The 27,615-nt window shown below is 40.9% G+C and overlaps 1 protein-coding gene across 5 annotated transcripts in view; it reads right to left on the reverse strand.

Annotated features, from left to right (window-relative positions):
- Gm4846 (predicted gene 4846) overlaps window positions 1-9,892 on the reverse strand; it is a 23,537-nt gene extending 13,645 nt beyond the window's left edge. The window contains exons 1-2 of one of the 5 annotated variants that reach the window (XM_006496785.4): window positions 9,876-9,892; window positions 1,143-1,282 (exon numbers count right to left, since the gene is read on the reverse strand). In XM_006496785.4, coding sequence (XP_006496848.2) covers window positions 1,143-1,277 — 135 coding nt within the window. In that variant the 5' untranslated portion in view covers window positions 1,278-1,282; window positions 9,876-9,892. Of the gene's footprint in view, window positions 1-1,142; window positions 1,346-7,130; window positions 7,180-7,382; window positions 7,631-9,875 lie in introns of those variants that run through there. The other 4 variants (XM_006496787.4, XM_006496786.4, XM_006496788.4 and 1 more) reach the window with 4 other exon arrangements.
- Window positions 9,893-27,615: the final 17,723 nt, after the last annotated feature.

Consider the following 27,615-nt stretch of genomic DNA (forward strand, 5'->3'; position numbering starts at 1 on the left):
CTAAAAATAAGATATTAAATACCCTAATACAATACAGGAAATAAAACAAAAGCTGACAGAAAAGGATTTGGGATGAGAAACATGAAAAGGAGGATATGACCTTGTCATCTTCATTGGATTGGTTTTATCTGGTTTTATCGGTGAAGGCATATCCAGAGAGGTCTTGCCTAGGGGGAAGATCTACCATAGATAGGTTGTTGTGGTTAAATATTTAATTGGGGGTTTCTACTCCACCTTAGAGAATTTAGTTCCCAGAAAAAAGACATATGACCTTTATATTTATAATACACCTTTAAAGCAGTAGAGCTGGCCAAGTATCAACCCCCTATGCTATTTTGTCTACTTCCCAATCAATAAATCTGAGATATAATTTGCTATGTTCTGCCTGGGACACTCTTAACTCCAGTTGCCCAGCTCACATGGCTATGCTATCACGATTCACTTACCCCATGGGGTCTTCTCCTTTCTCCACTTTCTCTTCTTCCCTTCCTGGTCCTCCTCAGACCACAAGCCCAGGAACTGAAACTCCACCTACCCCTGCTGCTCAGCTATGGGTGTCCACATCTTTATTCAACCAATAGTTTTAAATTAAGGAGGGAGGTGACAGAGCATCACTTTGTGTATACGAGGATTCTCTTGTCCCTGAGGCAATCAGATCTTGGGTACCAATAACATTACACTGCATGGAAGAAGACCAACCTCAACCATAGGTCTTCCTGTGAGTGGGGCTGTTTGATATGGGTGGGGCTAGAAGAAAGACAGAGAGGAGAAAGCTCAGCAGTGAAGTTATTCCCTTGGCTTTCTGGCTGCTTCAATCACAGCTGTTCAGGTCAGTCATGCAGTCCCTGCCTTGATGCATCAAAACACAGAAAACCTAGAGCCAAGATAAATCTGTGCTTTCTTAGGTTGCTTTCCTAAGTGTCCTGCCTCAGGGATAAGAAAGGTAACAGCAGTAAGATTCTTCATGTAATCAGGCACTTGAGAGAACTGTTGAGTTAGTCCTGAGAGAAGATAATGCTACTCTGTAAAGAATAGTTAAATTATTTAAAATTTATAGGTTCCAATTCCTTTGAGAAAGCATCTCTGTCGCTTTCAGGTCTAGGTATTATCATACTTTATGAGAATATAATCTGTAAAATTACCTTGTATCTCCACAGACCTCCAATGTCATTGCTCTTTTCAAAGCAAGTAGGTTCAAGTCCTTCCTCCAAGCAGCTCTTAATGGCTCCCAGTCCACTGACACCAGCACCAATGATTGCAATCTGTTTTACTTCCATGGTCTCTGAAGAAGAAAGAGTTCCTTCAGTTTTCCTTGAGGAGCAAAATCAAGTTTACTGGCAGGCCTGATCTCCCATTAATTTTAGCAACAGTATCATTTGTTTGATAGAAGTTTGATTTTTTTATACCATGGCTTCTTTTGTCTTGATTAGAAACACACAATCACTAAGGTCAAAACTAAGTGGATCAAGGAACTCCACATAAAACCAGAGACAGTGAAACTTATAGAGGAGAAAGTGGGGAAAAGCCTCGAAGATATGGGCACAGAGGAAAAATTCCTGAATAGAACAGCAATGACTTGTGCTGTAAGATCAAGAATTGACAAATGGAACCTCATAAAAGTGCAAAGCTTCTGTAAGGCAAAAGACACCGTCAATACGACAAAAAGGCCACCAACAGATTGGGAAAGGATCTTTACCAATCCTAAATCAGTTAGGAGATAATATCCAATATATATAAAGAACTCAAGAAGGTGGACTCCAGAAAATCAAATAACCCCATTAAAAATGGGGCTCAATGCTAAACAAATAATTCTCACCTGAGGAATGCTGAATGACTGAGAAGCACCTGAAAATATGTTCAGCATCCTTAATCATCAGGGAAATGCAAATCAAAACAACCCTGAGATTCCACCTCACACCAGTCAGAATGGCTAAGATCAAAAACTCAGGTGACAGCAGATGCTGGCGAGGATGTGGAGAAAGACAAACACTCCTCCATTGTTGGTGGGATTGCAAGCTTGTACCACCACTCTGGAAATCAGTCTGGCTGTTCCTCAGAAAATTGGACATAGTACTACCGGAGGATCCCGCAATACCTCTCCTGGGCATATATGTGATATATCCAGAAGATGTCCCGACCGGTAAGAAGGACACATGCTCCACTATGTTCATAGCAGCCTTGTTTATAATAGCCAGAAGCTGGAAAGAACCCAGATGTCCCTCAACAGAGGAATAGATACAGAAAATGTGGTACATTTACACAATGGAGTACTACTCAGATATTAAGAAGAATGAATTTATGAAATTTCTAGGCAAATGGATGGACCTGGAGGATATCATCCTGAGTGAGGTAACCCTATCACAAAAGAACTCACATGATATGTACTCACTGATAAGTGGATATTAGCCCAGAAACTCAGAATACCCAAGATACAAGATACAAGTTGCAAAACACATGAAACTCAAGAAGAACGAAGACCATAGTGTGGACACTTAGCCCCTTCTTAGAATTGGGAACAAAACACACATGGAAGGAGTTACAGAGACAAAGTTTGGAGCTGAGATGAAAGGATGGACCATTTAGAGACTGCCACACCCGTGGATCCATCCCATAAGCGGCCTGCAAGTGCTGACACCATTGCATACACTAGCAAGATTTTGCTGAAAGGACCCTGATATAGCTGTCTCTTGTGAGACTAGGCCGGGGCCTAGCAAACACAGAAGTGGATGCTCACAGTCAGCTATTGGATGGATCACAGGGCCCCCAATGGAGGAGCTAGAGAAAGTACCCAAGGAGCTAAAGGGATCTGCAACCCCATATGTAGAACAACAATATGAACTAATCAGTACCCCCAGAGCTCGTGTCTCTAGCTGCATATGTATCAGAAGATGGCCTAGTCAGCCATCATTGGAAAGAGAGGACCATTGGTCTTGCAAACTTTATGTATCTCAGTAAGGGGGAACACCAGGGCCAAGAAGTGGGAGTGGGTAGGTAGAGGATTGGGGGGGAGGGTATTATGGGACTTTTGGATTAGCATTTGAAATGTAAATGAAGAAAATACCTAATTAAAAAAAAGGAGGCTCCTGCTTCCCCATAAGGACACATTGGCAAGGAGGTGTGGTACAAGATAACAATAATAATAATATTAATAATAATAGTAATAAAATTTTCTCTGGCATTAAAAAAAGAAACACACAAGTGCACACACACACACACACACACACACACACACCTACACCCAAACATTCCTCCTACACCAAATTATTTAGTCATTTAACTCTAATCATAAAAGTTTTCTAATGTAAATGAAACAGAATTCCTTGTAACTACAGATCACTAAAATTCCTTCACAAAGAGATATATCCAAGGTCTCTCATATTGCATTAAATTTTGTCTTAAAAGATTAGGTATGTAATGAAAGTGAGTGGCTTGCTTCCTGAGGGCTGGCAGGAAGTGCATGGGGATACTGTAGATACTCTGGAGCCAACCGAAACCAGCATACCCTACTGGTTCAGATGAGTTATATCTCTTGAGTCAGCACTTGATAAGTTCAAATGAATTTTTTCAGGGTGGTCTTAGTGTTGATGCTATGGGGAGCAATGGTCGAAAAGGCATAGTTATGTCTTATTTCATTAGAGCTCTGGGCTCGCAGGATGAATCCAAGGGTAAAGAAACTTGCCAGACAAGTCTAGTGACTTCAATTCTCCCCTCAGAACCCATATAAAGGGGGAAATGAGAAACTGGCTCTACAATTTTGGAGGTCTTCTGACCTCCACATGCTACTATGATATGTACAAAATAATACTAAGTTAAAAAATTAAATCAGAATCCATGTGTCTATCTCATTTTCAGGCCCGCCAAGAACCAGGCTCTGCCGTGTTTCTCGCTGCTCCCCTCTTCCTGTTGCATGCCATCACTGACCTGCCCAGCATATGGTGATCTCCCTAGCTTGGTATTTCCTTGCTCCTCACCTCTTTTGTCAGAGTGTCTTCTCTTTCCCTATGAATCGAAGTATATCATCATGACTTAGTTCTGAGCGAAATATTATCAGTGGCCACCTTTTACCTCTGCTTTGACATTCTTAGTATATACTCATTGTAAAAATGATGGGGTTGTGATATTTATACATGCATAAGGCATACTTTGTTAGTATTTCCTCCTGTTATTTTCTTTTATTTCCCCTCCTCTCTCCTAACAGTTGCCACCATGTCTTCTTATCTTCTAGATTCCATACAGGAGAGAAAGCATGCAATATTTGTCTGAGTCTGGCTTCCTAGCTTAAGACAAGGCTCTTCATTTCTGCTCTTCCTTGTACTGAATAATGCTCTATAGCCCCTTTAGCCATCTATCTATTGACCAGCAAGACAGTTGACCTCATAACCTGGCTCCTGTGAATGAATTTGGCCCCTTTGTCACCTGAACATTTAGATATTCCTTTGAGTAATCTTGTGTCCTTTGGCTCCAACTCCTCTGCAATTAGTTGATGAAGCATGAGGATGGAGACATCACATTCTCTATGATTCTGCGTAATAATTCCAAGAGATAGCATGGGATTCCATGACAAGGAATGTGCCCAGTTCGTTTAAGACTAGCTCCTCCTTATCTCATTCTTGGTTTGGTGGGATAGGGTTCAGCTTTACTCCCACCTGATATACACCAGGGGCTTTGCATCTTGTTTTCCTGCCCTCTTCACTCTGATCAAAATTTATGGGAGGGGACAAGGCTACTCAGGAATTGGGAGATATAGACTCTGGTGTCTATGCTAGGAGCTAAGGCAAGCCTGGGACTATGCCCCCTTGCTGAAACACTTTCTTATGTCCTGGAAGGGTAGGAAATGAACCGTGGCCACCCATAATGTGGGCTCTGAGAAATTTATTATCTCAGGCAACTTCCACTATAGACTTGAAGTAAAAGAAATGAGGATCCTGTTCAGGTTGTTGGATAAGTCATCTTCGCTAACACAACTTGAATGGAAAATCTTAGACTTCGGGCAACATGCCTAAACTGATTTAATGTCCATTTTCCTCCAATATATTTTCCTCACTTGAGAAGAATCAGTGTGGCATATGTTTAAATTTTAAGTACTTGCATGTTCCAAAAACTGCATACAATCCATTATTTCATTTTGTAAAATACAGATTCTATTTTCATTTCAAAGTGGTGTTTATAATCCACTCAATCTCATAATAAATACAACTGATCCTATTTAAACTTCAAACCCATGTAGTATCCAAATGTCACCTATCTATAGACAGCTATTAGCAGTTACATCAACTCAGCAATGTTGTTTATTCCTTTTTATTATCCTACAATTAATTCTTGCTTGTTAATTTTGTAAAAATCATGAAATATATCACTAAAAGAAAAGATCAAATTTGCATGTACCATCAAGAAGTAATCAGTATGCTATGCATAGGTTTAGACTGTTGTTTTGTGAACATGCTTATGTGTTTATCTAGGCATAGATACCCACAAAACTAATATGCTACATAATGTGCCTCCCACAATTCAGTGAAGAATATTGTAATTATATTTCTATTCCTATGTAGGTTTTTCAGGAAATATTTAGCAAATGAGTTCATCAATTTTAATGGCTATAGGATTTTCATTTTCTTTTCCTTTTTATAAAAGATTTATTTATTTATTTTATGTAAGCATGTCCACTGCCACTTTCTTCAGACACACTGGAAGAGGGCATCAGATCCCATTACAGATGGTTGTGAGCCACCATGTGGTTGCTGGGCATTGCACACAGGACCTCAGGAAGAGCAGTCAGTTCTCTTAACTGCTGAGCCATCTCTCCAGCCCTTAGGATTTTCAATAGTGTAAAATTCTGTTGCAGTTAAGGATCTTGTTACTTGCCACTATTGCAAAGAAACAAAGGTTATCTTGCTTTTCCAAAAGCTGTTTTCTGGTTAAAAATGTTCTGTTACCTCACTTGCTTCCTACGAATATAGAACTGCTTAATTTATATCTAGGTTATAACTGCCAGCCAGGTAAGTGCCTGGAAGGTAGTGCATACTCAGTAAAGAGGACCCAGCATTTTAATGACTACCTGGAAATTTTCTTTTTTTTTATTACATATTTTCTTCAATTACATTTCCAATTCTATCCCAAAAGTCCCTCATACCCTCCCCCCACTCCCCTACCCACCCATTCCCATTTTTTGGCCCTGGCGTTTCCCTGTACTGGGGTATATAAAGTTTGCCTGACCAATGGACCTCTCTTTCCAGTGATGGCCGACTAGGTCATCTTTTGATACATATGCAGCTAGAGTCAAGAGCTCTGGGGTACTGGTTAGTTTCATTGGATAAAAAATTATAATGAAAAATATTGGGAGGAGACTATGTATCTTTTAAATTGTTGTCCAATTATTAGTGACTCCCACCTAGTTTAATGCAGTGTCATTTCATTTTCTCTAGCTCCTGGTTTTTCTTGTATTTTAATGCCATGTCCCTAAGGAATTCTGGTTCCACAGGAGCAGTGTATTTTGAGAAATAAGATTTGAATCTTCCCAGGAATTTTGTGTACATGGAGAGAACAAAACCATTATAGTGACAATATGACTCTCAACCACACATGAGTGTTATGACAATCATTAGCATTTTCCTGAATATAAAATTTGCATTTGCTCTATTTGTGTCTCAATCTATGACAATGTATTTAAAATGAAAAATCTAGCAACAAATTCAGACAAGCCATTTGTCCACAGTGGTGTGATAATGTAAGCCAGTCTAAGGATTAGGAAGGCAGCCCTTGCTTTTAACTTCTTTAGTGGTTCATAGCTAATGACCTTAGACAAGTTGCTTGATATGCGAATTAGTCCTGATCAACTCTTATGAAAAAGAAAAAGTAACAATTAGAATCTATTTGTACATGATCCTTTGGTCAGATACAAACATTCTTTTCTTTCCTTCATTTTTCTTTTCTTTTTAACATCTAAACAAAATGGGTCCATTAACAGGAAGTCAATGCATTTCTTTTTTGTCCTTGGTTCTTTAACTGTACTCTGCATCCCCTTTACTGTTTATAATTATCATTTCCAAAACTGCCTGTAGCAGCAATTTCAAGCATATGAAGTCACGTAAGATATATAGCTCTTTGAGGGATTATGCCAAGAAATGTCTTACCTTAGGTCACCAATTGTAAAATTACCTCAGTGGTGATGATATTATGCATTTCACATTGCTTTGCCTCTTGTAATAAGGTTTGGTCTTTTGGAAGGTTTTTTTTTTTTTTGAATAGGAAGGAAGGAAGGAAGGAAGGAAGGAATGAATTCTGGTACTTAGGAGCTGTATTTCTACTTGAGGCAAAGAGTGGTTGAAACCAAATGAAGCAGAAGTGTAGAAGAGAAGACAGGAGGAATAATTGCTTCTACTAACCACAATCTTTTGATGTCTCTGGGGACACCAGAAGCCAGAGGAAGGGCAGTCCAACTCACAGTCTTTGCAAAGGAAGTGTTGTCCTTTCCTTGGATTGAGTCAAGTCTGCTTTGTGGTTGTTTTTTTCTGCCTTTGATTCCTTGGTCTAAGTTGCTTATTATCAAAAGAGTGGGAGACTGATCCACTCCTTTATATGCCAGTTCTTGGTGATCTTCCCCTTGAATATCCTCTCCACCTCCAGAGGAACTACAGTGCTGACCTTCTTTGATCCTCTTTTATAAGCATGTCGTCTCCCCACACCCCTATTGGAGAGCAGGATCTTCACACCTACTACCAGAACAACCCACCCACATTTTTTGAAATAAGTGATCACTGCAGATAGAGAAGTGAAATGTTTCCACATAATTTCTACAAATCACTTCTGATGATGTATATCTTCAGTTTCCTGCCTTGGAGATCTAGAGCACAGATCCTATAAGGAGTTTTCAGTAACAAATCATTGCATACATTTCCAAAACAGTGTGTTCCATACCTTATGTATTATCTAGGTTCTTCGGAGGGGATTCATAATCAATAGCCTATCAACACATATAAATACAGTAGAAGTTATGTATCAGAGAAATTGACTGATATACTCTTGACAGGCAAGAACACCTCAGGGTGTTGGTAAGCCTGAGAAGCTGTAGTACAGCCAAGGGTGATGACTTCAGAACCAGGAAAGTTGAGGTGAAGCTTCTGCTTGAGGCTAAAGGTACAAGAAGTGAGGGAGATGCTGGCGTAAGTCCAGAAGTCCAGAGATCAAAGAGCCTGACATTCTCATAAGCAAGAACAGAAAAGTCTGTCATCTCTAGAAGAGAGAGAGAGAAGGTTACATTTGCTATGCCTTTCCTCTCTTTTCACACATCAGCCCATTGGATGGTGTCTACTCCTGCGAAGATCCTTCCTTGCTTGCTCTACTGAACTGCAACCTGATCTTTAGAAACTTTCTTACACACCTGGGTCAGGGCAATTATTCTAACCAAACACCAAGCACCTGGCTTTTCACCCAGGCAAAGATGAGTAGGCTCAGTGCATACTAGATTAGGTATAATTGGTGCTTCCCTAGTATCTGGAGTCCCTTCATCATTGAAGGGACAAAAGAGCATCACAAATCTACCCTTTGTTAACATGTCAGCCCGCAAGTCTCCTTGAAGCACACTTGATCTCCAAATGAAGCAATGAGATCCACTCATGTGTGAGTTATCCTGCATTTGGTTGAAAGGCTTGGTCCCTCTCCACAGAAGTATAATTCCCAGGTAATATGTCCCTACCTCTTGATATGCAAAAACTCAATGTTATGATGGAAAGTTAATAATGCTAAAATGCCGATATAAGTTAAGTCTTATTTTCATATGATGAAAGAGTAATAAATGTGAAACAAATACATTACACTCAGACACACCAAGAAAAAGTCCAGAGAAAAATACTACATTACACCTACCATAACATATTCTCAGGGAAGTAAGTAGAAAGTGTTTTTGACAAATAAGTTATTGATCTCTCTAACTAGTTACATGCTTAAAACTGGTATTGATTGATTGATGGATGAATGGATTGAGAGATCTTGAAACAATATTTTTGCATCTGCCTCCAAGTGCTGGGCTGACAGGCATGCTCTATCATTCCTGGTAGTTAAAACTACTTTTAAAAAAAAATCAGGATTCTTTTTTGCTCATATAAAATATCCTAAGTATTTAAAAATAAATTTCATACCATAACCCCATATGAAGTTGTTATGGATGTGTTCAGACATCTAAAACCATCCCATATTCCTATAAGCTTCACTCTAAAAAGAGTATGAAAGAAAAAAAGGAAGAAAAAAAAAGAGAAAAGTGTCCAAGGGCTAAGCGTGTTAATTATTCAAAGGAATAAAGACAGAGTTGTTTTATTGAATAAACTGTTCCTACTTTGAATCTTTGAAAGAGCCAAGGCAGATGATGTTAGTTCAAAGAGAAGTAGCAGACTGACCTTGTGTTTCACAGAGTTTAGTTGTGAGAAGTACTGATAGCATTGTAGTCTCAGGCAGGAGCAAGCCCCAGTGTGTCCCTGTGATTTTTTTGGCTAGAAGATGACATTTATATAGCAGTCAGGACAAAAGTTACCAAGCTCGAATGTATCCATTTTATGTCATGCTAAAGCCAAAGAGTCAAGTGTATTCCAAAACAGCACAGTGTATTCAACTCATAAAATTCTACCTACCACTACAGTGGTTTTGTCTGTTTATAGTCAACTGGGCAGCATTGCAGGGGCAACTAACTAGGTTACTCAAGGGTGATGGGCCAACCTCAGTGGTTATATATCAAGATGGGTGCTAAGCAGAGTCAATACATCTAACTAGCTCTTAAAATCTTAAAGAGTGTCATCCCCCACCACACACACACACACACACACACACACATACACACACACACACACACATTTTGCAATATGTGCTGGACCTGGAAGGGGTTTTACCTTTGTGTAGCAGTGTTCTGTGGGACCATTCATTTGGCTTGCCAGCCGCAACCATGTCAACAGTAGAGGCTTATGCACCAAAACAGACAAAGGACATGAACTTAAGGGAATACAACAGTCTTTGATTTCCCACCAGGAACCAGATCAATGAGCAATATCTTTCCTTTAGAAGGAACAAGATCAGACAAGGAATTAATTCAAGTTCAACAGGTTCCAGATAAAAGCAACGTGAGAAATTGAAGGTGTATATAAAAGTGTTTAGTAGGGATTTAAAAAGATAGATGTAGTTCACCTCACAAGATGCTATTGATGTCATTGTCAATATGCTAGCCATTAAGCAAGGCTAGTGCTTTTAGGGGTAATCTCTAGTTTAATACACCTTTAAATGTCTTTCCTTCTTGTTTCAGCTAAAACTTTTTTTTTGGAGGTGGGGAAGGGGGAACTAAGCATACCCAGGGGGCATTTCCGTCTATCATTGTCATGAAACAAGATGAATATTTCCTAAAGTGTCCCTGTCTAACCTCTTGAGCACATGCTCCATCATTCTGAATAGAGTATACTCCAAAAGGTGCTTGACATCTTTCTTCTTTATTTATTCCCTGAAACTGAGCAAGAGAGAGAGAGAGAGAGAGAGAGAGAGAGAGAGAGAGAGAGAGAGAGAGAGAGAGAGTCTCAGGGTAAGAGGAGAAGGAAGATGGTTGCAGTGGAAGTAGACCCAAGTGGTGTTTACCAGCCACAAGGAGCTATGAATTCATAAGATCAGAAATGGCCTGGTAGGAGCCCTTTGGTCCGGCATGGCTGGAGAGTTGGCAGGTTCTTTTTGTAATATTTCCAGCAACAAGCATGCTTATAGCTGTGCTAACTCCTAACATGCTTTCCTAGATGAATACATAAGTTCTGTAAATAAGCTCTACACTCCTTTTGTTTGGGGAAGTTGTTTCCCTGGAGAGATAACCTGTGCTCTCCTTTCTTGCTGCAGTGGATAAACACCTTTCTATTCTTTTATTTCTAGTTTTGGCTCCGAATGTGCTGAGATGTGTGTTCATCGTGTATGTTGACAAACACAGCAGTGCTGTCAGGGAGGAGCCACCAAGCACCTACTAACAGGACAGGGTTCCTGAGTACTTCCCCCAAAGTATCATGAAAGAAACATTTAGACCAGTTGTGGGCCTACCACATATTTTCTTTATCCTATCCAGGACATAAACTGGGGCCACACAGCTGGTCTTCAAGAGGATAAATGGAAATGGGATTAGAAGAGTGTTTTTGCATTGACTATAGCTCTGCAGGGTGTGGATCCACATTTTGCATATAGACAGGATCAGTGGCATATGACCCCAGGACACTCATCTGTGACAGTCATGTCAGCCATGTGGTTATGCCATGACTTGTCATGTGTTTAGAGTAATTCTTGGGTGGTGTGTCCTGGTCACTATCAATCTGTTATGGGTCCACCTGTGTCACACTGAGCTCCTTACGACCTTTGACAGTGGTGAGTTTATGGGCTCTCTTGGTAGGACTGATGAGATCAGTGGACTACATTCTTGCTTGCCACAGTGACATCCACAGTCTATGGTACTTAATGTGCTGCTCAGTCACAAGTACATCTGGCTCGTGTCATGGATCATATGATACAGCGATGCCCACTGACTATTCTGGCGGCCTTCCACTTCAAGAAAGTGTAAGTGATGGATGATACCGCATCAGCAATCAAGACGTATACCGTGCCATCAATGGACCCATGTGTTTACCGTACGTGTTCGTGTATGGAAATCATCTTCTCTTGAGGATATAGGATCTAAGATACTACATAGCATCCATGCTTGTGGCATAGTTGAATAGGTAACAAGGAAGCATCACAGCCCACAACTCAGGAGCCAGTATATTAAATGATTGTAGAATTCATATTACTGACTAGAGCAGGAAGATACATCAGAGTAGATTATATTGACAACATAAGCCATCTACACACTTCATTTCCAGACTGGCCAGTTCCGACTGTCACTATGTAGGTACTGGTCAACTATTCTAATTACAGTAGGGTGTTGTATATCACCACTGCTGGTGTTCTAGGGAAGGTTTATATAGCTTGAGTTTCTTAGAAAGCTGTACCCAAAAATGTAGTGGTTATATTTTTGTTCTTATTCTTGACAGAGAGCCCACCTCATACATTGCGGGTGCCATCTAGCTGCACAGCATCCCTGGTACCCCAGCTATCCCAATCCTTGACTTTCAGGTGCTCTTTTCTGGGAAAAATTCTGTGTCACTCCCTTTTTAGTTGGCCAATGTACATTGGCAATGGGTTGACTAAAGAATAAATGTCCACCAGTAATGCAGGGTCCTACAAATGCCTGCATATCATTTATCATGTAAGTGTAGGGAGGTTTTGCTGTTGTTGATGTTCTTGTTTTGATCTAATACTGCATCTAAAATCAAATAAGTGTGATCCATACAGACCAGGTCTAGGTACTTTTTGTACAGTCCACAGCCTAGAATCTCTTGGGGATTGACAGCCCAGTTCTTGCATGCATACTCTCGTGAGCTCACACTCTGCTCAGTTATGTCAGACAGTCTAATCTCCACAAACTAGCATATCATCTGGATAATTGGACCAGAAAATCAATAGAGATTGAGAACAGAGGAGGACCCAGGCTACCATGACAAGACGTATTTTAGTGTTGAGTGGATACCTGGAATGCTAAATGGCCGCAAATGAATGCCTTGAAAAGTGTTTACTGGGGCTGGAGAGATGGCTCAGCAGTTAAGATCACTGACTGCTTTCCCAGAGATCCTGAGTTGGATTCCCAGCAACCAATGGTGGCTCAAAACCATCTGTAATGGGATCTGGTGCACTCTTCTGGTGTGTGTCTGAAGACAGCTACAGTGTACTCATATAAATAAAATTAAAAAATCTTTAAAAAAATACAAAATAAAATAAAAAAAAAAGATATTTGCTGAATGTAGAACAGAGTAAACATGGCCAAAAAAAGGCCTTTAAAAAATATCTAAGTGATGTTAAGCACCTTCCATCTGGCCAAACAAAGCTAGCTGGGGAGTTACAGATGGGTAGAATTACAAGCTGTTCCCACTCTTACCTATTATGTCATGTCCAGATGACCACCTGGCAGCTATCTTGCCTGAGATTCACCTTCTTAGAACCAGGATGTCTGGCAGGGCGCCACACTCCCCTGTAACTTTACCCTTGCTATTCAAACCTTGAGTCTATGCCCCCCTCCCCCGCCCCTGGACTCTGCAGTGTCCTTCTGAGTAGAATAGCCTTCCCTAGACAGCTTTTGAACAGGCCCAGAAGTCACCACCCAATACCAAGTGGTTGCTTTCGTTTTCCTCTCACTTTTCATTAGCCCTTTGGAATTTCCAGACAGTGTGTTTTTGTTGTTGTTGTTGTTTGTTTGTTTTGTTGGTGTTGTTTTTTTATTAGATATTTTCTTTATTTACATTTCAAATGTTACCCCTTTCCTGGTTTCCCCTCCAAATTCCCCCATCCTCTCTCCCTCCCCTGCTCACCAACTCACCCATTCCCACTTTGATTTTCATCTCTTTCTCCCCAAACTCTTCCTAGATTCAGTCTTCCTTTCCTATCCACCCAACTTTGTGTCCTCTTTTTTTTCTTTTATTAAAATGCTTTTAGGTTTATCTTAACTTTATTAATGTTTTTGCCTGCATGAGTTTGGAGGCCAGAAGAGGGTGTCAAATCTCCCTGAAATTCGAGTCACTGATGTTTGTATGCTACCAAGTGAGTCCTGTACAAGAACAGCCCCCACTCTTCACTGCTGCTAAGCCGGCTAGCCTGTCTCCTTATTTTAGTTTTATTTTAAACACATCAAGTACAGTTGGTGCTGTCTGTATATTTTTGGATGTCTGGTCTTCCACTGGAGCATGGTAAACTCACCGGGGGGCCACACCTGTAAAATAGTGTCATTTGTCATTAGCTCCTTAGCTAGGGGTGGGACTTCCTGCTCACCTTCCTTCTCATTACTGGGATTTTGTCTGCCTGCAGCTTGCTCAGGTCTTGTGCACGCTCTCTCAATTGCTTTGACTTCCTATATGGAATTGCCCTATTGTGTCCACAAAACACTCCTGTCTTCCAGTCCTCCATCACCTCTGACTCTTACAATCTTTCCACTACCTCTTCCAAAAATGATCCCCGAGCTTTGAGAGGAGGGGGTAGGCTACAGTTTTTTCCTAGTTCCAGAGGGGACAATTCCCCCTTTACACTGTTGGTCTCACTGTTCTTGGGAAAATAGTGCAGATTTTGATCATACCTGCTTCCTCTCTCTCTTTTTTTTTTAATTAAAAATTTTTTATTAGGTATTTTCTTCATTTACATTTCAAATGCTATCCCAAAAGTCCCCCATACCCTCCCCTGTTCCCTTCCCACCCACTCCCACTTCTTGGCCCTGATGTTCCTGTGTACTGAGGCATATAAAGTTTGCAAGACCAAGGGGCCTCTCTTGCCAATGATGGCCAACTAGGCCATCTTCTGCTACATATGAAGCTAGAGTCATGAGCTCTGGGGGTACTGATTAGTGCATATTGTTGTTCCACCTATAGAGTTGTAGACCCCTTTAGCTCCTTGGGTATTTTCTCTAGCTCTTCCATTGGGGGCCTTGTGTTCCATCCAATAGCTGACTGTGAGCATCCACTTCTGTGTTTGCCAGACCCCTGCATAGCCTCACAAGAGACAGCTATATCAAGGTTCTGTAAGCAAAATTCTGCTGGCATACGCAATGGTGTCTGCTTTTGGATGCTGATTATGGGATGGATCCTTGGGTGTGGCAGTCTCTAGATGGTCCATCCTTTTGCCTCAGCTCCAAACTTTGTCTCTGTAACTCCTTCCATGGGTGTTTTGTTCCCAATTCTAAGGAGGGGCATAGTGTCCACACTTCAGTCTTCATTCTTCTTGAGTTTCATGTGTTTTGCAACTTGTAACTTGGGTATTCGAAGTTTCTGGGTTAATATCCACTTATCAGTGAATGCATATCATGTGAGTTCTTTTGTTATTGGGTTACCTCACTCAGGATGATACCCTCCGGGTCCATCCATTTGACTAGGATTTTCATAAATTCATTGTTTTTAATAGCTGAGTAGTACTCCATTGTGTAAATGTACCATATTTTCTGTATCCTTTCCTCTGTTGAGGGACATCTGGGTTCTTTCCAGCTTCTGGCTATTATAAATAAGGCTGCTATGAACATAGTGGAGCATGTGTTCTTCTTACCAGTTGGGACATCTTCTGGATATATGCCCAGGAGAGATATTGTGGGATCCTCCGGTAGTACTATTTCCAATTTTCTGAGGAACTGCCAGACTGATTTCCAGAGTGGTTGTACAAGCTTGCAATCCCACCAACAATGGAGGAGTGTTCGTCTTTCTCCACATCCTCGCCAGCATCTGCTGTCACCTGAATTTTTGACCTTAGCCATTCTGACTGGTGTGAGGTGGAATCTCAGGGTTGTTTTGATTTGCATTTCCCTGATGGCTAAGGATCCTGAACATTTTTTTCAGGTGCTTCTCAGCCATCTGGTATTCCTCAGGTGAGAATTCTTTGTTTAGCTCTGAGCCCCATTTTTTAATGGGGTTATTTGATTTTCTGGAGTCCACCTTCTTGAGTTCTTTACATATATTGGATATTAGTCCCCTATCTGATTTAGGATAGGTAAAGATCCTTTCCCAATCTGTTGGTGGCCTTTTTGTCGTATCGATGGTGTCTTTTGCCTTACAGAAGCTTTGCAAATTTATGAGGTCCCATTTGTCAATTCTCGATCTTACAGCACAAGCCATTGCTGTTCTATTCAGGAATTTTCCCCCTGTGCTCATATCTTCGAGGCTTTTCCTTTTTTTCTCCTCTATAAGTTTCAGTGTCTCTGGTTTTATGTGAAGTTCCTTGATCCACTTTGATTTGACCTTAGTACAAGGAGATAAGAATGGATCAATTTGAATTCTTCTACATGATAACTGCCAGTTGTGCCAGCATCATGTGTTGAAAATGCTGTTTTTTTTTTTTTCCAACTGGATGGTTTTAGCTCCCTTGTCGAAGATCAAGTGACCATAGGTGTGTGGGTTCATTTCTGGGTCTTCAATTCTATTCCATTGGTCTCCTTGTGTGTCGCTATACAAGTACCATGCAGTTTTTTTTAATCACAATTGCTGTGTAGTACAGCTTTAGGTCAGGCATGGTGATTCCACCAGAGGTTCTTTTATCCTTGAGAAGAGTTTTTGCTATCCTAGGTTTTTTTGTTATTCCAGATGAATTTTCAAATTGCTTTTTCTAATTTGTTGAAGAATTGAGTTGGAATTTTGATGGGGATTGCATTGAATCTGTAGATTGCTTTTGGCAAGATAGCTATTTTTATTATATTGATCCTGCCAATCCATGAGCATGGGAGATCTTTCCATCTTCTGAGATCTTCTTTAATTTCTTTCTTCAGAGACTTGCAGTTCTTATCATAGAGATCTTTCACTTTCGTAGTTAGAGTCACACCAAGGTATTTTATATTATTTGTGACTATTGTGAAAGGTGTTGTTTCCCTAATTTCTTTTTTTGTATCGATATTCATAAGGGAAATTGGTCTGAAGTTCTCTATCTTTGTTGAGTCTTTCTATGGTTTAGGCTTTAGAGTAATTGTGGCTTCATAGAATAAATTGGGTAGAGTACCTTCTGCTTCTATTTTGTGGAATAGTTTGAGAAGAACTGGAATTAGATCTTCTTTGAAGGTCTGATAGAACTCTGCACTAAACCCATCTGATTCTGGGCTCTTTTTTTTTTTTTTTTTTTTTTGGTTGGGAGACTATTAATGACTGCTTCTATTTCTTTAGGGGATATAGGACTGTTTAGGTCATTAATCTGATCCTGATTTAAGTTTGGTACCTGGTATCTGTCTAGAAATTTGTCCATTTCATCCAGGTTTTCCAGTTTTGTTGAGTATAGCCTTTTGTAGAAGGATCTGATGGTGTTTTTGGATTTCTTCAGGATCTGTAGTTATGTCTCCCTTTTCATTTCTGATTTTGTTAATTAGGATGCTGTCCCTGTGCCCTCTAGTGAGCCTGGCTAAGGGTTTACCCATCTTGTTGATTTTCTCAAAGAACCAGCTCCTCATTTGGTTGATTCTTTGAATATTTCTTCTTGTTTCCACTTGGTTGATTTTGCCTCTGAGTTTGATTATTTCCTGCTGTCTACTCCTCTTGGGTGAATTTGCTTCCTTTTGTTCTAGAGCTTTTAGGTGTGTTGTCAAGCTGCTAGTGTGTGCTCTCTCTAGTTTCTTCTTGGAGATACTCAGAGGTATGAGTTTTCCTCTTAGAATTGCTTTCACTGTGTCCCATAAATTTGGGTATGTTGTGGCTTCATTTTCATTAAACTCTAAAAAGTCTTTAATTTCTTTCTTTATTCTTTCCTTGACCAAGGTATCATTGAGGAGAGTGTTGTTAAGTTTCCACATGAATGTTGGCTTTTTATAATTTATGTTGTTATTGAAGATCAGCCTTAGTCCAGGCTGATCTAATAGGATACATGGGACAATTTCAATATTTTTGTATCTTTGTATTTTGTATTCAATATTTTTCAATATTGTTGAGGCCTGTTTTGTGACCAATTATATGGTCAGTTTTGGAGAAGGTACCATGAGGTGCTGAGAAGAAGGTACATCCTTTTGTTTTAGGATAAAATATTCTGTAGATATCTGTTAAATCTATTTGTTTCATAACTTCTGTTAGTTTCACTATGTCTCTGTTTAGTTTCTGTTTCCACCATCTGTCCATTGATGAAAATGGTGTGTTGAAGTCTCCCACTATTATTGTGTGAGGTGCAATGTGTGCTTTGATATTCAGAATTGAGAGTTCCTCTTGGAAGATTTTACCTGTGATGAGTATGAAGTGTTCCTCCTTATCTTTTTTGATAACTTTGAGTTGGAAGTCGATTTTATTCGATATTAGAATGGCTCCTCCAGCTTGTTTCTTCAGACCATTTGCTTGGAAAATTGTTTCCCAGCCTTTCCCTCTGAAGTAGTGTCTGTCTTTTTTTGAGATGGGTTTCCTGTAAGCAGCAAAATGTTGGGTCCTGTTTGTGTAGCCAGTCTGTTAGTCTATGTCTTTTTATTGTGGAATTGAGTCCATTGATAATAAGGGATATTAAGGAAAAGTAATTGTTGCTTCCAATTATTTTTGCTGTCAGAGTTGGCATTCTGTTCTTGTGGCTGTCCTCTTTTAGGTTTGTTGAGGGATTACTTTCTTGCTTATTCTAGGGCGTATTTTCAGTCCTTGTATTTTTTTCTGTTATTATCCTTTGAAGGGCTGGATTTGAGGAAAGATATTGTGTGAATTTGGTTTTGTCATGGAATACTTTGGTTTCTCCATCTATGGTAATTGAGAGTTTGGCTGGGTATAGTAGCCTGGGATGGCATTTGTGTTCTCTTAGTGTCTGTATAACATCTGTCCAGGATCATCTGGCTTTCATAGTGTGGACTAAATCTAATAGGTCTACCTTTATATGTTACCTGACCTTTTCCCCTTGCTGCTTTTAATATTTTGTCTTTATTTAGTGCATTTGTTGTTCTGATTATTATGTACCCAGAGGATTTTCTTTTCTGGTCCAGTATATTTGGAGTTCTATAGGCTTCTTGTATGTTCATGGACATCTCTTTCTTTAGGTATGGAAAGTTTTCTTCTGTAATTTTGTTGAAGATATTTGCTGGCCCTTTAAGTTGAAAATCTTCATGCTCATCTACTCCTATAATCCATAGGTTTGGTCTTCTCATTGTGTCCTGTGTTTCCTGGATGTTTTGAGTTAGGATCTTTTTGCATTTTGCATTTTCTTTGATTGTTGTGTTCATGTTCCCTATGGAATCTTCTGCACCTGAGATTCTCTCTTCCATCTCTTGTATTCTGTTGCTGATGCTCGTATCTATGGATTTTGATTTCTTTCCTAGGGTTTCTATTTCCAGAGTTTTCTCCCTTTGGGTTTTCTTTTTTGTTTCTATTTCCCTTTTTAGATCCTGGATGTTTTTTTTTTTAAATTCCATCTACTGTTTAGTATTGTTTTCCTGAAACTCTCTAAGGCATTTTTGTGTTTCCTCTTTAAAGGCTTCTAGCTGTTTTCCTGTATTTCCTTCTTAAAGTCCTCCATCATCATCTTAAGAAGTGACTTTAGATCCATGTCTTGCTTTTCTGGTGTGATGGTGTATCCAGGTCTTGTTATGGTGGGAGAGTTTGGTTCTGACGATGCCAAGTAACCTTGGTTTCTGTTGCTTCTGTTCTTATGCTTGCCTCCTGCCATCTGATTATCTCAAGTATTTGCTGTCCTCAATATATCTGATTGGAGACTGTCCTTCCTATAATCCCAGTTGATTCAGGACTCCACAGAGTCCAGATTTCTCTGTGTTCCTTTGCTTGTGGGCTCCTGTGAACCTGAGATTCTGGGAGTGTCAGAGTTCTTGGCAGTCACGTTCCTCTGAGACCCTGAAATAGTGGTGTGACCAAGCTCCTTTTATCCTGAGATCCTGTTGTCAAAGATCCTGGGTGTGTTACAGTGCCTGTAAGTATTATCTCCTTTGAGGATCATGGAGCTGTCTGGTCAGTGGTCCTAAGATAGTGTGGAGAGTCCTCTAGGGACCTTGTGGTATCCACCAACTCTGTGTTCAAGGTGACCTGGTGCTGGTGCCGACCAGAAGGGCCCTGCTTCCTCTCTTAACCAGCTTCTAATTTCTTTTGTTTCCCACTTTAAATTTGTCTCTTTTATCAGATTTCATGATAAGACACTCCCTGTAAAATGTGCAACAGTCTCGCCCACATGATAAACATTGTCTCCAGAGTTTTGACTGAGCTGGGAGAGAACAGAACATACTCTTCAGGGAGGGGGTTTCAAAACGGCTTTTTAAAATGTTGTCTGTTTTGTGTCAGCCATGAAACAAGCCATTTCAGGTCCTGGGAATACCTAGGAATAAATGGCTTCTCCCATGTCTAATAATTGCAGAATATTCTGCATAGTTTTTCTGTTCCATAGGGTAGCTCTTCTGAAGGACCACTTATTTAAATAGAGAGTTCAAGAGATGTAGAGTTTAGCATTAGATTATCTAAGGGCACAGCATAACAGAGGAAGAAGGAGAGAGAAAAAAGGAGAAAGAGAAGGGGAAAGGGATGAAGAGGAGAGAGAAAGGAAGGGAGAGGAAAGGGGAGATTCCCTTCCATCTGTTTTAAGTGCTATGATGACTGGAGGGTACTCATACTTCCTGAGAGTATGTCTTCCTCACTCAGTCCACTAACTCACACCAAGCTCCTCCAGACACACCTTCACAGACTCACTCAGACATCCACTTTCTTAATGCTCACAGTTGTCATTCTGTGTTGTAGACAAGTTTATAACTTAAATTAACCACTGCATTCATTAGGAGAAGTAGATGAAGTTGAAAATATTCATCATTACCATGGGTTATATTATTTTACTGGTTTTTGGGAGTAAAATTATTTTCATTGCTATTTCATAACTGTAATTTTGCTACTATTATGAACCATAATGTAAATATCTGTTTTTTTTCCCCAATGGTTTTAGGCCACCCTTGTGAAAGGGTCATTCGACTCTCCAAGAGTTGTGACTTGCTGGTTGAGAACAGCTGCTTTAAGAGGAAGCCTGGGTGTTCCTCTTTCATGCATAGCCATATCAGGGTGGGTGTGGTGAAGAATGTTGGAGACATGCCAGAGTTTTCACTCACCTGAGAACACTATTTTTCTTTTCTTTTTTTTCTCTTCTTTAAACCATTGTAGTACTATTATTACTATTGATTGGCACACTGTTGTTTATATGTGTATGTTGGGAGCTATTAAGACAACACAATTGTCCTGATCTCTGAATTGGGCCTTTCCCCCTGAGAAGAAAAGGGGGTCAAAAGCGGGCCACTGACACACCGCTCCGAGAACAACCACAGATTGTTCCAGCCCTAAGTCAGCGCCGGATGTCCTGACCACAAGAAGTACCCTGATACCACCAAGTTCCTGCTTCCCTGTGTAGTCACCAAAAGAAAGATTTCTGCTGCCCCATCCCTCCTGCTGAGAAGTGCCTCCTCCTTTGCTTGTGCATTTAAGCCTTGAGCCTTGCTAATACCTTGACACCTTGATGCTAATCAGACTGGTTCTGTGTCATTCCTTGCACTTGGTGTTCATCTCTCCCTACCCCCATTTGGTTCTTAGGAGAAGGTCCCCTTGAGACCCTCAAATAACTGGACCTCCTAGACGGGTCAAGTGGCACCCAAAGTGGGGCATGAGGGATGACCACCCTCCGGACAACGGATTCAAGAGGTACCACGCAGATAGTGAGACAGTTCCCCACCACTTCGCTCGAGTGTCGCGGATGTCGAGAGGTAAGCCTGGGCCTAAAATTGTTGTCCCATTCACCATGGGGAATGTTCTGTCCAAAGAGACAGTTTTTATTCAAGAGATGAAGGGGTCTCTTTAGGAGGGAGGGATAAGAGTTAAGAAAAAGAATTTAATAAAATTTTTTGTTTTGTGGATGAGAGATGTCCATGGCTGGTATTGAATGGTCCTGAAATACACCCTTTAACTTGGAATAAAGTAGGCAAAGATATCAATGCTTTGATAAAACAAGGAGAAGATGTCCCTGAGTCCTTTTTTAGCTATTGGGGAATCATCAGAGACCTCTTTGAGCAGGCAGAAAAGGGCGGAGATGGTGCTCGCCTCCTAGCCCTTACTGAAGATTTTTTAGAAAACTCCTGATCACTGTCTCGAAAAAGCGAAACTAAGCTGCCTGCGAATTATCAGTCTCGGCCGTCATCGATTATCGATGCCCCATTCACAGTATCAATATTAGAAGGTTTAGCAGGAGAAGGCTACTTGATACCCAATGAATGGAATAAAGTTTTTCAGTCACTAGAGGCCAATATTTAACTTGGAAGTCAGAGTTTGTGGACAGAGGAGAAAATTTGGCTGCAAATAATAGAAAGAATCCTACTAGTAAGACACTCTCCTGGACTGCTGATAAAATCTGCGGTAAAGGCAATTTCGCTGCAGATATAAAACAATTAGGGCTCTCCCTTGGTGTCCTCGCCCAGATGGCACAGGCGGCCCTGGGAGCTTGGCACACTGTCCCTGCTGCAGGGGCACTAACTACCCCCCTAACCAAGATTATACAAGGGCCCCAAGAGTCCTATGTGCAGTTCGTTGCCAGATTGCAGGAAGCAGCTGAGAGAATTTTGGGACCTGAGGAAAGTGAGGGTCTGTTGGTCTGACAACTTGCTCTTGAAAACGCCAATTCGGCATGTGGGGCTGCCCTGAAAGGTAAAACCAAGAGTTTAGATATAAATGGTATAATCAAGCTTTGTAATGAGGTAGATTTGTTTTCTCAACAAGTTTCTAAGTCTATTAACCTGGCCATTGGGGCTGCTCTAACTCCAGTTCCAAGATTGGTGCCGAGCCCCATTGGCCCGAGTTAGAAGTAGACATCTGTGTCCTCGCATTGGGTGCAGACGCCGCCTGGGGCACCCCTGATTATTATATGCCTCAATTAACAGCAGTTAACACAGGTGATAAAAAGATTGATCCAGGTTGCAGCAGTGATATACATTGTGCTGCCCTGGCCTTACACACTGGAGGTATATATGTCTGTCCGGGAACTCATCGAGATAGATCTCTAAATTATAAATGTGGCTATGAAAATGATTTTTACTGCGCCTCTTGGGGCTGTGAAACCTATTGGACCCCATCAACCTCTTGGGATTATGTCACAGTTAAACAACTTTACCCCAATTCCAACTTTACCCCTGGAAAACAACCCCTTAATAGCTATTGTTTCCCCCAATTCTTCTAGACAAGGGTGGTGCAACCCATTACAAATTGGCTTTACAACAGCTGCAAGGACTGCTGACTGGACCAAGAGAGGATTCTCTTGGGGGTTGTGCATATATAAAGAGGGCACAGATTGGGGGTTGACATTCAAGATTAAATTACAAAAGGAAATACCCAACAAATATAAAGCATCTATAGGGCCTAATCCACAACTATATCACCATAATTCCCCAAACAGTCCCCGACTTCCAGGTACCAGCCCCCCCCCCCCAACCCCTGTTCCTGCCCCAGGGCATGCTACGACCCTGTTTCAGCCCACTCTTCCTGCGGCCCCCCCCCCCTTCCACTGATTTACTGTGGTCTATATTGAATGCTTCTGCTTTAGCCTTGTTGGATAGAACACAAAGAGATAATGCATCAGAATTTGAAGATTGTTGGATGTGCTTTTCTGTTTCCCCACCCTTTTATGAGGGCATAGCCTTATTTGGAAATTTTACCCTGCTTTCAGATGCTAGGCAGCTTCCCTTCGAGTCAGTTCAGCTTACCTTGACAGAATTCTCTGGGGTATGAAGTTGTGTGTTGGGCCCAGGCATACTTCTGCTGCGGCCCTTGCTAGAGATTTGCAATAACACGTAATGGGTATTCTTATCTTCTTGCCCCAAATGATACCTTTTTGGCATGTTCCATGGGCCTTACACGGTACATTATTATACAAGATTTTATAAATAATAGAGATTATTGTGTCTTGGTTCAGCTTTTTCCAAATTTTAGTATTCATGAGTCAGATGACTTACTGAAGTTTTGGGATTGAGGTGCCTCCTTGCCATCCCGCCACAAAAGAGAGCCTATCTCAGCGGTGATCCTTGTGGTCCTTCTTGGCCTGGGTGCTGCTGGGACCGGGACCAGAATTGCAGCCCTTGTGTCATCTCAACAGAATGCGCGCAATTACCATCTGCTCAATGAGGCTATTAGCCAAGATATAGAGAATATAAAAAGGGGCCTAGATGATCTTACTGATTCCTTGGTCTCCCTTTCGGAAGTTGCCCTTCAAAATAGAAGGAGATTAGATTTGCTCTTTCTACAACAAGGAGGCTTATGCTCTGCCCTTAAGAAAGAATGCTGCGTATATGTTGATAAAACTGGATTAGTTAAAGATAGCATTGCCAAGGTTACTGCCAGTTTAGAAAAAAGAAAAAGAGAGAGAGAACAACAAGAGTCATGGTACCAAAATTGGTTTTCAACCTCCACCTGGCTTTCGACCTTGTTGCCCTCCCTTTGGGGCCCCTATTGGGACTCCTATTATTGATTTCCTTCGGTTCTTGGGCATTTCAGAAATTGACCCGATTTGTTAAACTAAAATTGATTCATCTTTTTCAAGTGCATCTGTTTCAGTTCATTACCATCGGCTTGCCATTAGTGATAACAAGCAGGTTACTGGAGAAGAGTTAGACTTGGATGCCGCTTCATCACCCTCGTCTCAGGGAGAGAGACTCAATTTCCATAAAATGCTTAAGTAAGATCATTCCCCTCCCCCTGAATTCAGCCATCAGTCTCATGCCACGAATCATTTATAGATTGCCGTAGTTTGTGCTTCCAACATGGTAATATACATTCTCTCCACATTGGAAACTAAATAGTCATCCCAGGTTAGACACATCGTAAAATTGGAACTTGAAGCCATCGCCCATGAGAGTTGTAAGGTTAAACACTGCACAGAGATTATTCTGGAAGCTGTTAGACAGTCTCTGAGAGGCATGTCTGATTGCATGAAGGTTGAGTGCCCTAGGGTCCTTCTCCCAGGGAAAAATGGCACGGGAGCAGGTCAGTGTGACTCTGGGTAAAAATCTGTGGGCCTGAGAGTCAATACTGTACATGGCCCCTAACATTGTACACTGGGGATCAGACCTCTACTTCTACCCATGGAGCTTGCTTCGTTCCTAAATCCCTTGGATAGCCCAGGTTATACCCAACAGACTGGAACTGTTAATTCAAGCCTCATAGATGTTTTGTCCTTATGTCCTTCATGGTTTTAGAGAATCACCTGGTGAGCAAACAGATGTTTAGGTGGTCGTTAAAAACGTAGCTACAAATTTATTATACGATATGCCTTTATAAAAATATTAAAATGGGGGAGATGTTGGGAGCTATTTAGACAACACAATTGTCCTGATCTCTGAATTGGGCCTCCCCCAACAGAAGAAAAGGGGATCAAAAGTGGGCCACTGACCCACCGCTCCGAGAACAACCACAGATTGTTCCAGCCCTAAGTCAGCGCCGGATGTCCTGACCACAAGAAGTACCCTGATACCACCAAGTTCCTGCTTCCCCTGTAGTCGCCAAAAGAAAAATTTCTGCTGCCTCATTCCTCCTGCTGAGAAGTACTTCCCCTTTTGCTTGTGCATTTAAGCCTTGAGCCTTGCTAATACAGTCATACCTTGATGTTAATCAGACTGGTTCTATGTCATTCCTCGCACTTGGTGTTCGTCTCTCCCTCCCCCCATTTGGTTCTTAGAAGAAGGTCCCCTTGAGACCCTCGAATAATTGGACCTGCTGGAAGGGTCATGTGTAACTTTCTTTCTTTTTTTAATATTTTTTTTATTACATATTTTCCTTAATTACACTTCCAATGCTATCCCAAAAGTCCTCCATACCCTTCCCTCTACTCCTCTACCCACCCATTCCCACTATTTGGCCCTGGTGTTCCCCTGTACTGGGGCATATAAAGTTTGCAAGTCCAATGGGCCTCTCTTTCCAGTGATGGCCTACTAGGCCATCTTTTGATACATATGCAGCTAGAGTCAAGAGCTCCGGGGTACTGGTTAGTTCATAATGTTGTTGCACCAACAGGGTTGCAGATCTCTTTAGCTCCTTGGATACTTTCTCTAGCTCCTCCATTGGGGGCCCTGTGATCCATCCAATAGCTGACTGTGAGCATCCACTTATGTGTATTGCTAGGACCTGGCCTAGTCTCACAAGAGACAGCTATATCAGGGTCTTGCAGCAAATGCTTGCTAGTGTATGCAATGGTGTCAGCATTTGGAGGCTGATTATGGGATGGATCCCTGGATATGGCAGTCTCTAGATGGTCCATCCTTTTGTCTCAGCTCCAAACTTTGTCTCTGTAACTCCTTCCATGGGTGATTGTTTCCAATTCTAAGAAGGGGCAAATGTCCACACTTTGGTCTTCGCTCTTCTTCAGTTTCATGTGTTTTGCAAATTGTACCTTATATCTTGCTATACTAAGTTTCTGGACTAATATCCACTTATCAGTGAGTAAATATCATTTGAGTTCTTTTGTGATTGTGTTACCTCACTCAGGATGATGCCCTCCAGGTCCAATCATTTGCCTAGGAATTTCATAAATTCATTCTTTTTAATAGCTGAGTAGTACTCCATTGTGTAAATGTACCACATTTTTGTATCCATTCCTCTGTTGAGGGGCATCTGGGTTCTTTCCAGCATCTGGCTATTATAAATAAGGCTGCTATGAACATAGTGGAGCATGTGTCCTTCTTACCAGTCGGGACACATTCTGGATATATGCCCAGGAGAGGTATTGCTGGTTCCTCCGGTAGTACTATGTCCAATTTTCTGAGGAACAGCCAGACTGATTTCCAGAGTGGTTGTACAAGCTTGCAATCCCACCAACAATGGAGGAGTGTTCCCCTTTCTCCACATCCTCGCCAGCATCTGCTGTCACCTGAGATTTTGATCTTAGCCATTCTGACTGGAGTGAAGTGGAATCTCAGTGTTGTTTTGATTTGCATTTCCCTGATGATTAAGGATGTTGAACATTTTTTCAGGTGCTTCTCAGCCATTCGGTATTCCTCAGTTGAGAATTCTTTGTTTAGCTCTGAGACACATTTTTAAATGGGGTTATTTGTTTTTCTGGAGTCTACCCTCTTGAGTTCTTTATATATATTGGATACTAGTCCACTATCTGATTTAAGATAGGTAAAGATCCTTTCCCAATCTATTGGTGGCCTTTCTGTCCTATTGACAGTATCTTTTGCCTTGCAGAAGCTTTGCAGTTTCATGAGGTCCCATTTGTCAATTCTCGATCTTACAGCACAAGCCATTGCTCTTCTATTCAGGAATTTTTCCCCTGTGCCCATATCTTTGAGGCTTTTCCCCACTTTCTCCTCTATAAGTTTCACTGTCTCTGGTGGTTTTATGTGGAGTTTCTTGATCCACTTAGATTTGACCTTAGTACAAAGAGATAGTAATGAATCGATTTGCATTCTTCTACATGATAACAACCAGTTGTGCCAGCACCATTTGTTGAAAAATGCTGTCTTTCTTCCACTGGATGGTATTTGCTCCCTAGTCGAAGATCAAGTGACCATAGGTGTGTGGGTTCATTTCTGGGTCTTCAATTCTATTCCATTGTTCTACTTGTCTATCACTATACCGGTACCAAGTAGTTTTTCTCACAATTGTTTTGTAGTAAACTTTAGGTCAGGCATGGTGATTCCACCAAAGGTACTTTTATCTTTGAGAAGACTTTTTGCTATCCTAGGTTTTTTGTTATTCCAGATGAATCTGCCGATTGCCCTTTCTAATTCGTTGAAGAATTGAGTTGGAATTTTGATGGGGATTGCATTGAATCTGTAGATTGCTTTTGGCAAGATAGCCATTTTTACAATGTTGATTCTGCCAATCCATGAGCATGGGAGATCTTTCCATCTTCTGAGCTCTTCTTTAATTTCTTTCTTCAGAGACTTGCATTTCTTATCATACAGATCTTTCACTTCCTTAGTTAGAGTCATGTCAAGGTATTTTATATTATTTGTGACTATTGAGATGGGTGTTGTTTCCCTAATTGCTTTCTCAGCCTTTTTATCCTTTGTGTACAGAAAGGCCATTGACTTGTTTGAGTTAATTTTATATCCAGCTACTTCACCGAAGCTGTTTATCAGTTTTAGGAGTTCTT

Source organism: Mus musculus, chromosome 1 (assembly GCF_000001635.26).
Source record: "Mus musculus strain C57BL/6J chromosome 1, GRCm38.p6 C57BL/6J".
NCBI lineage: Eukaryota > Metazoa > Chordata > Mammalia > Rodentia > Muridae > Mus > Mus musculus.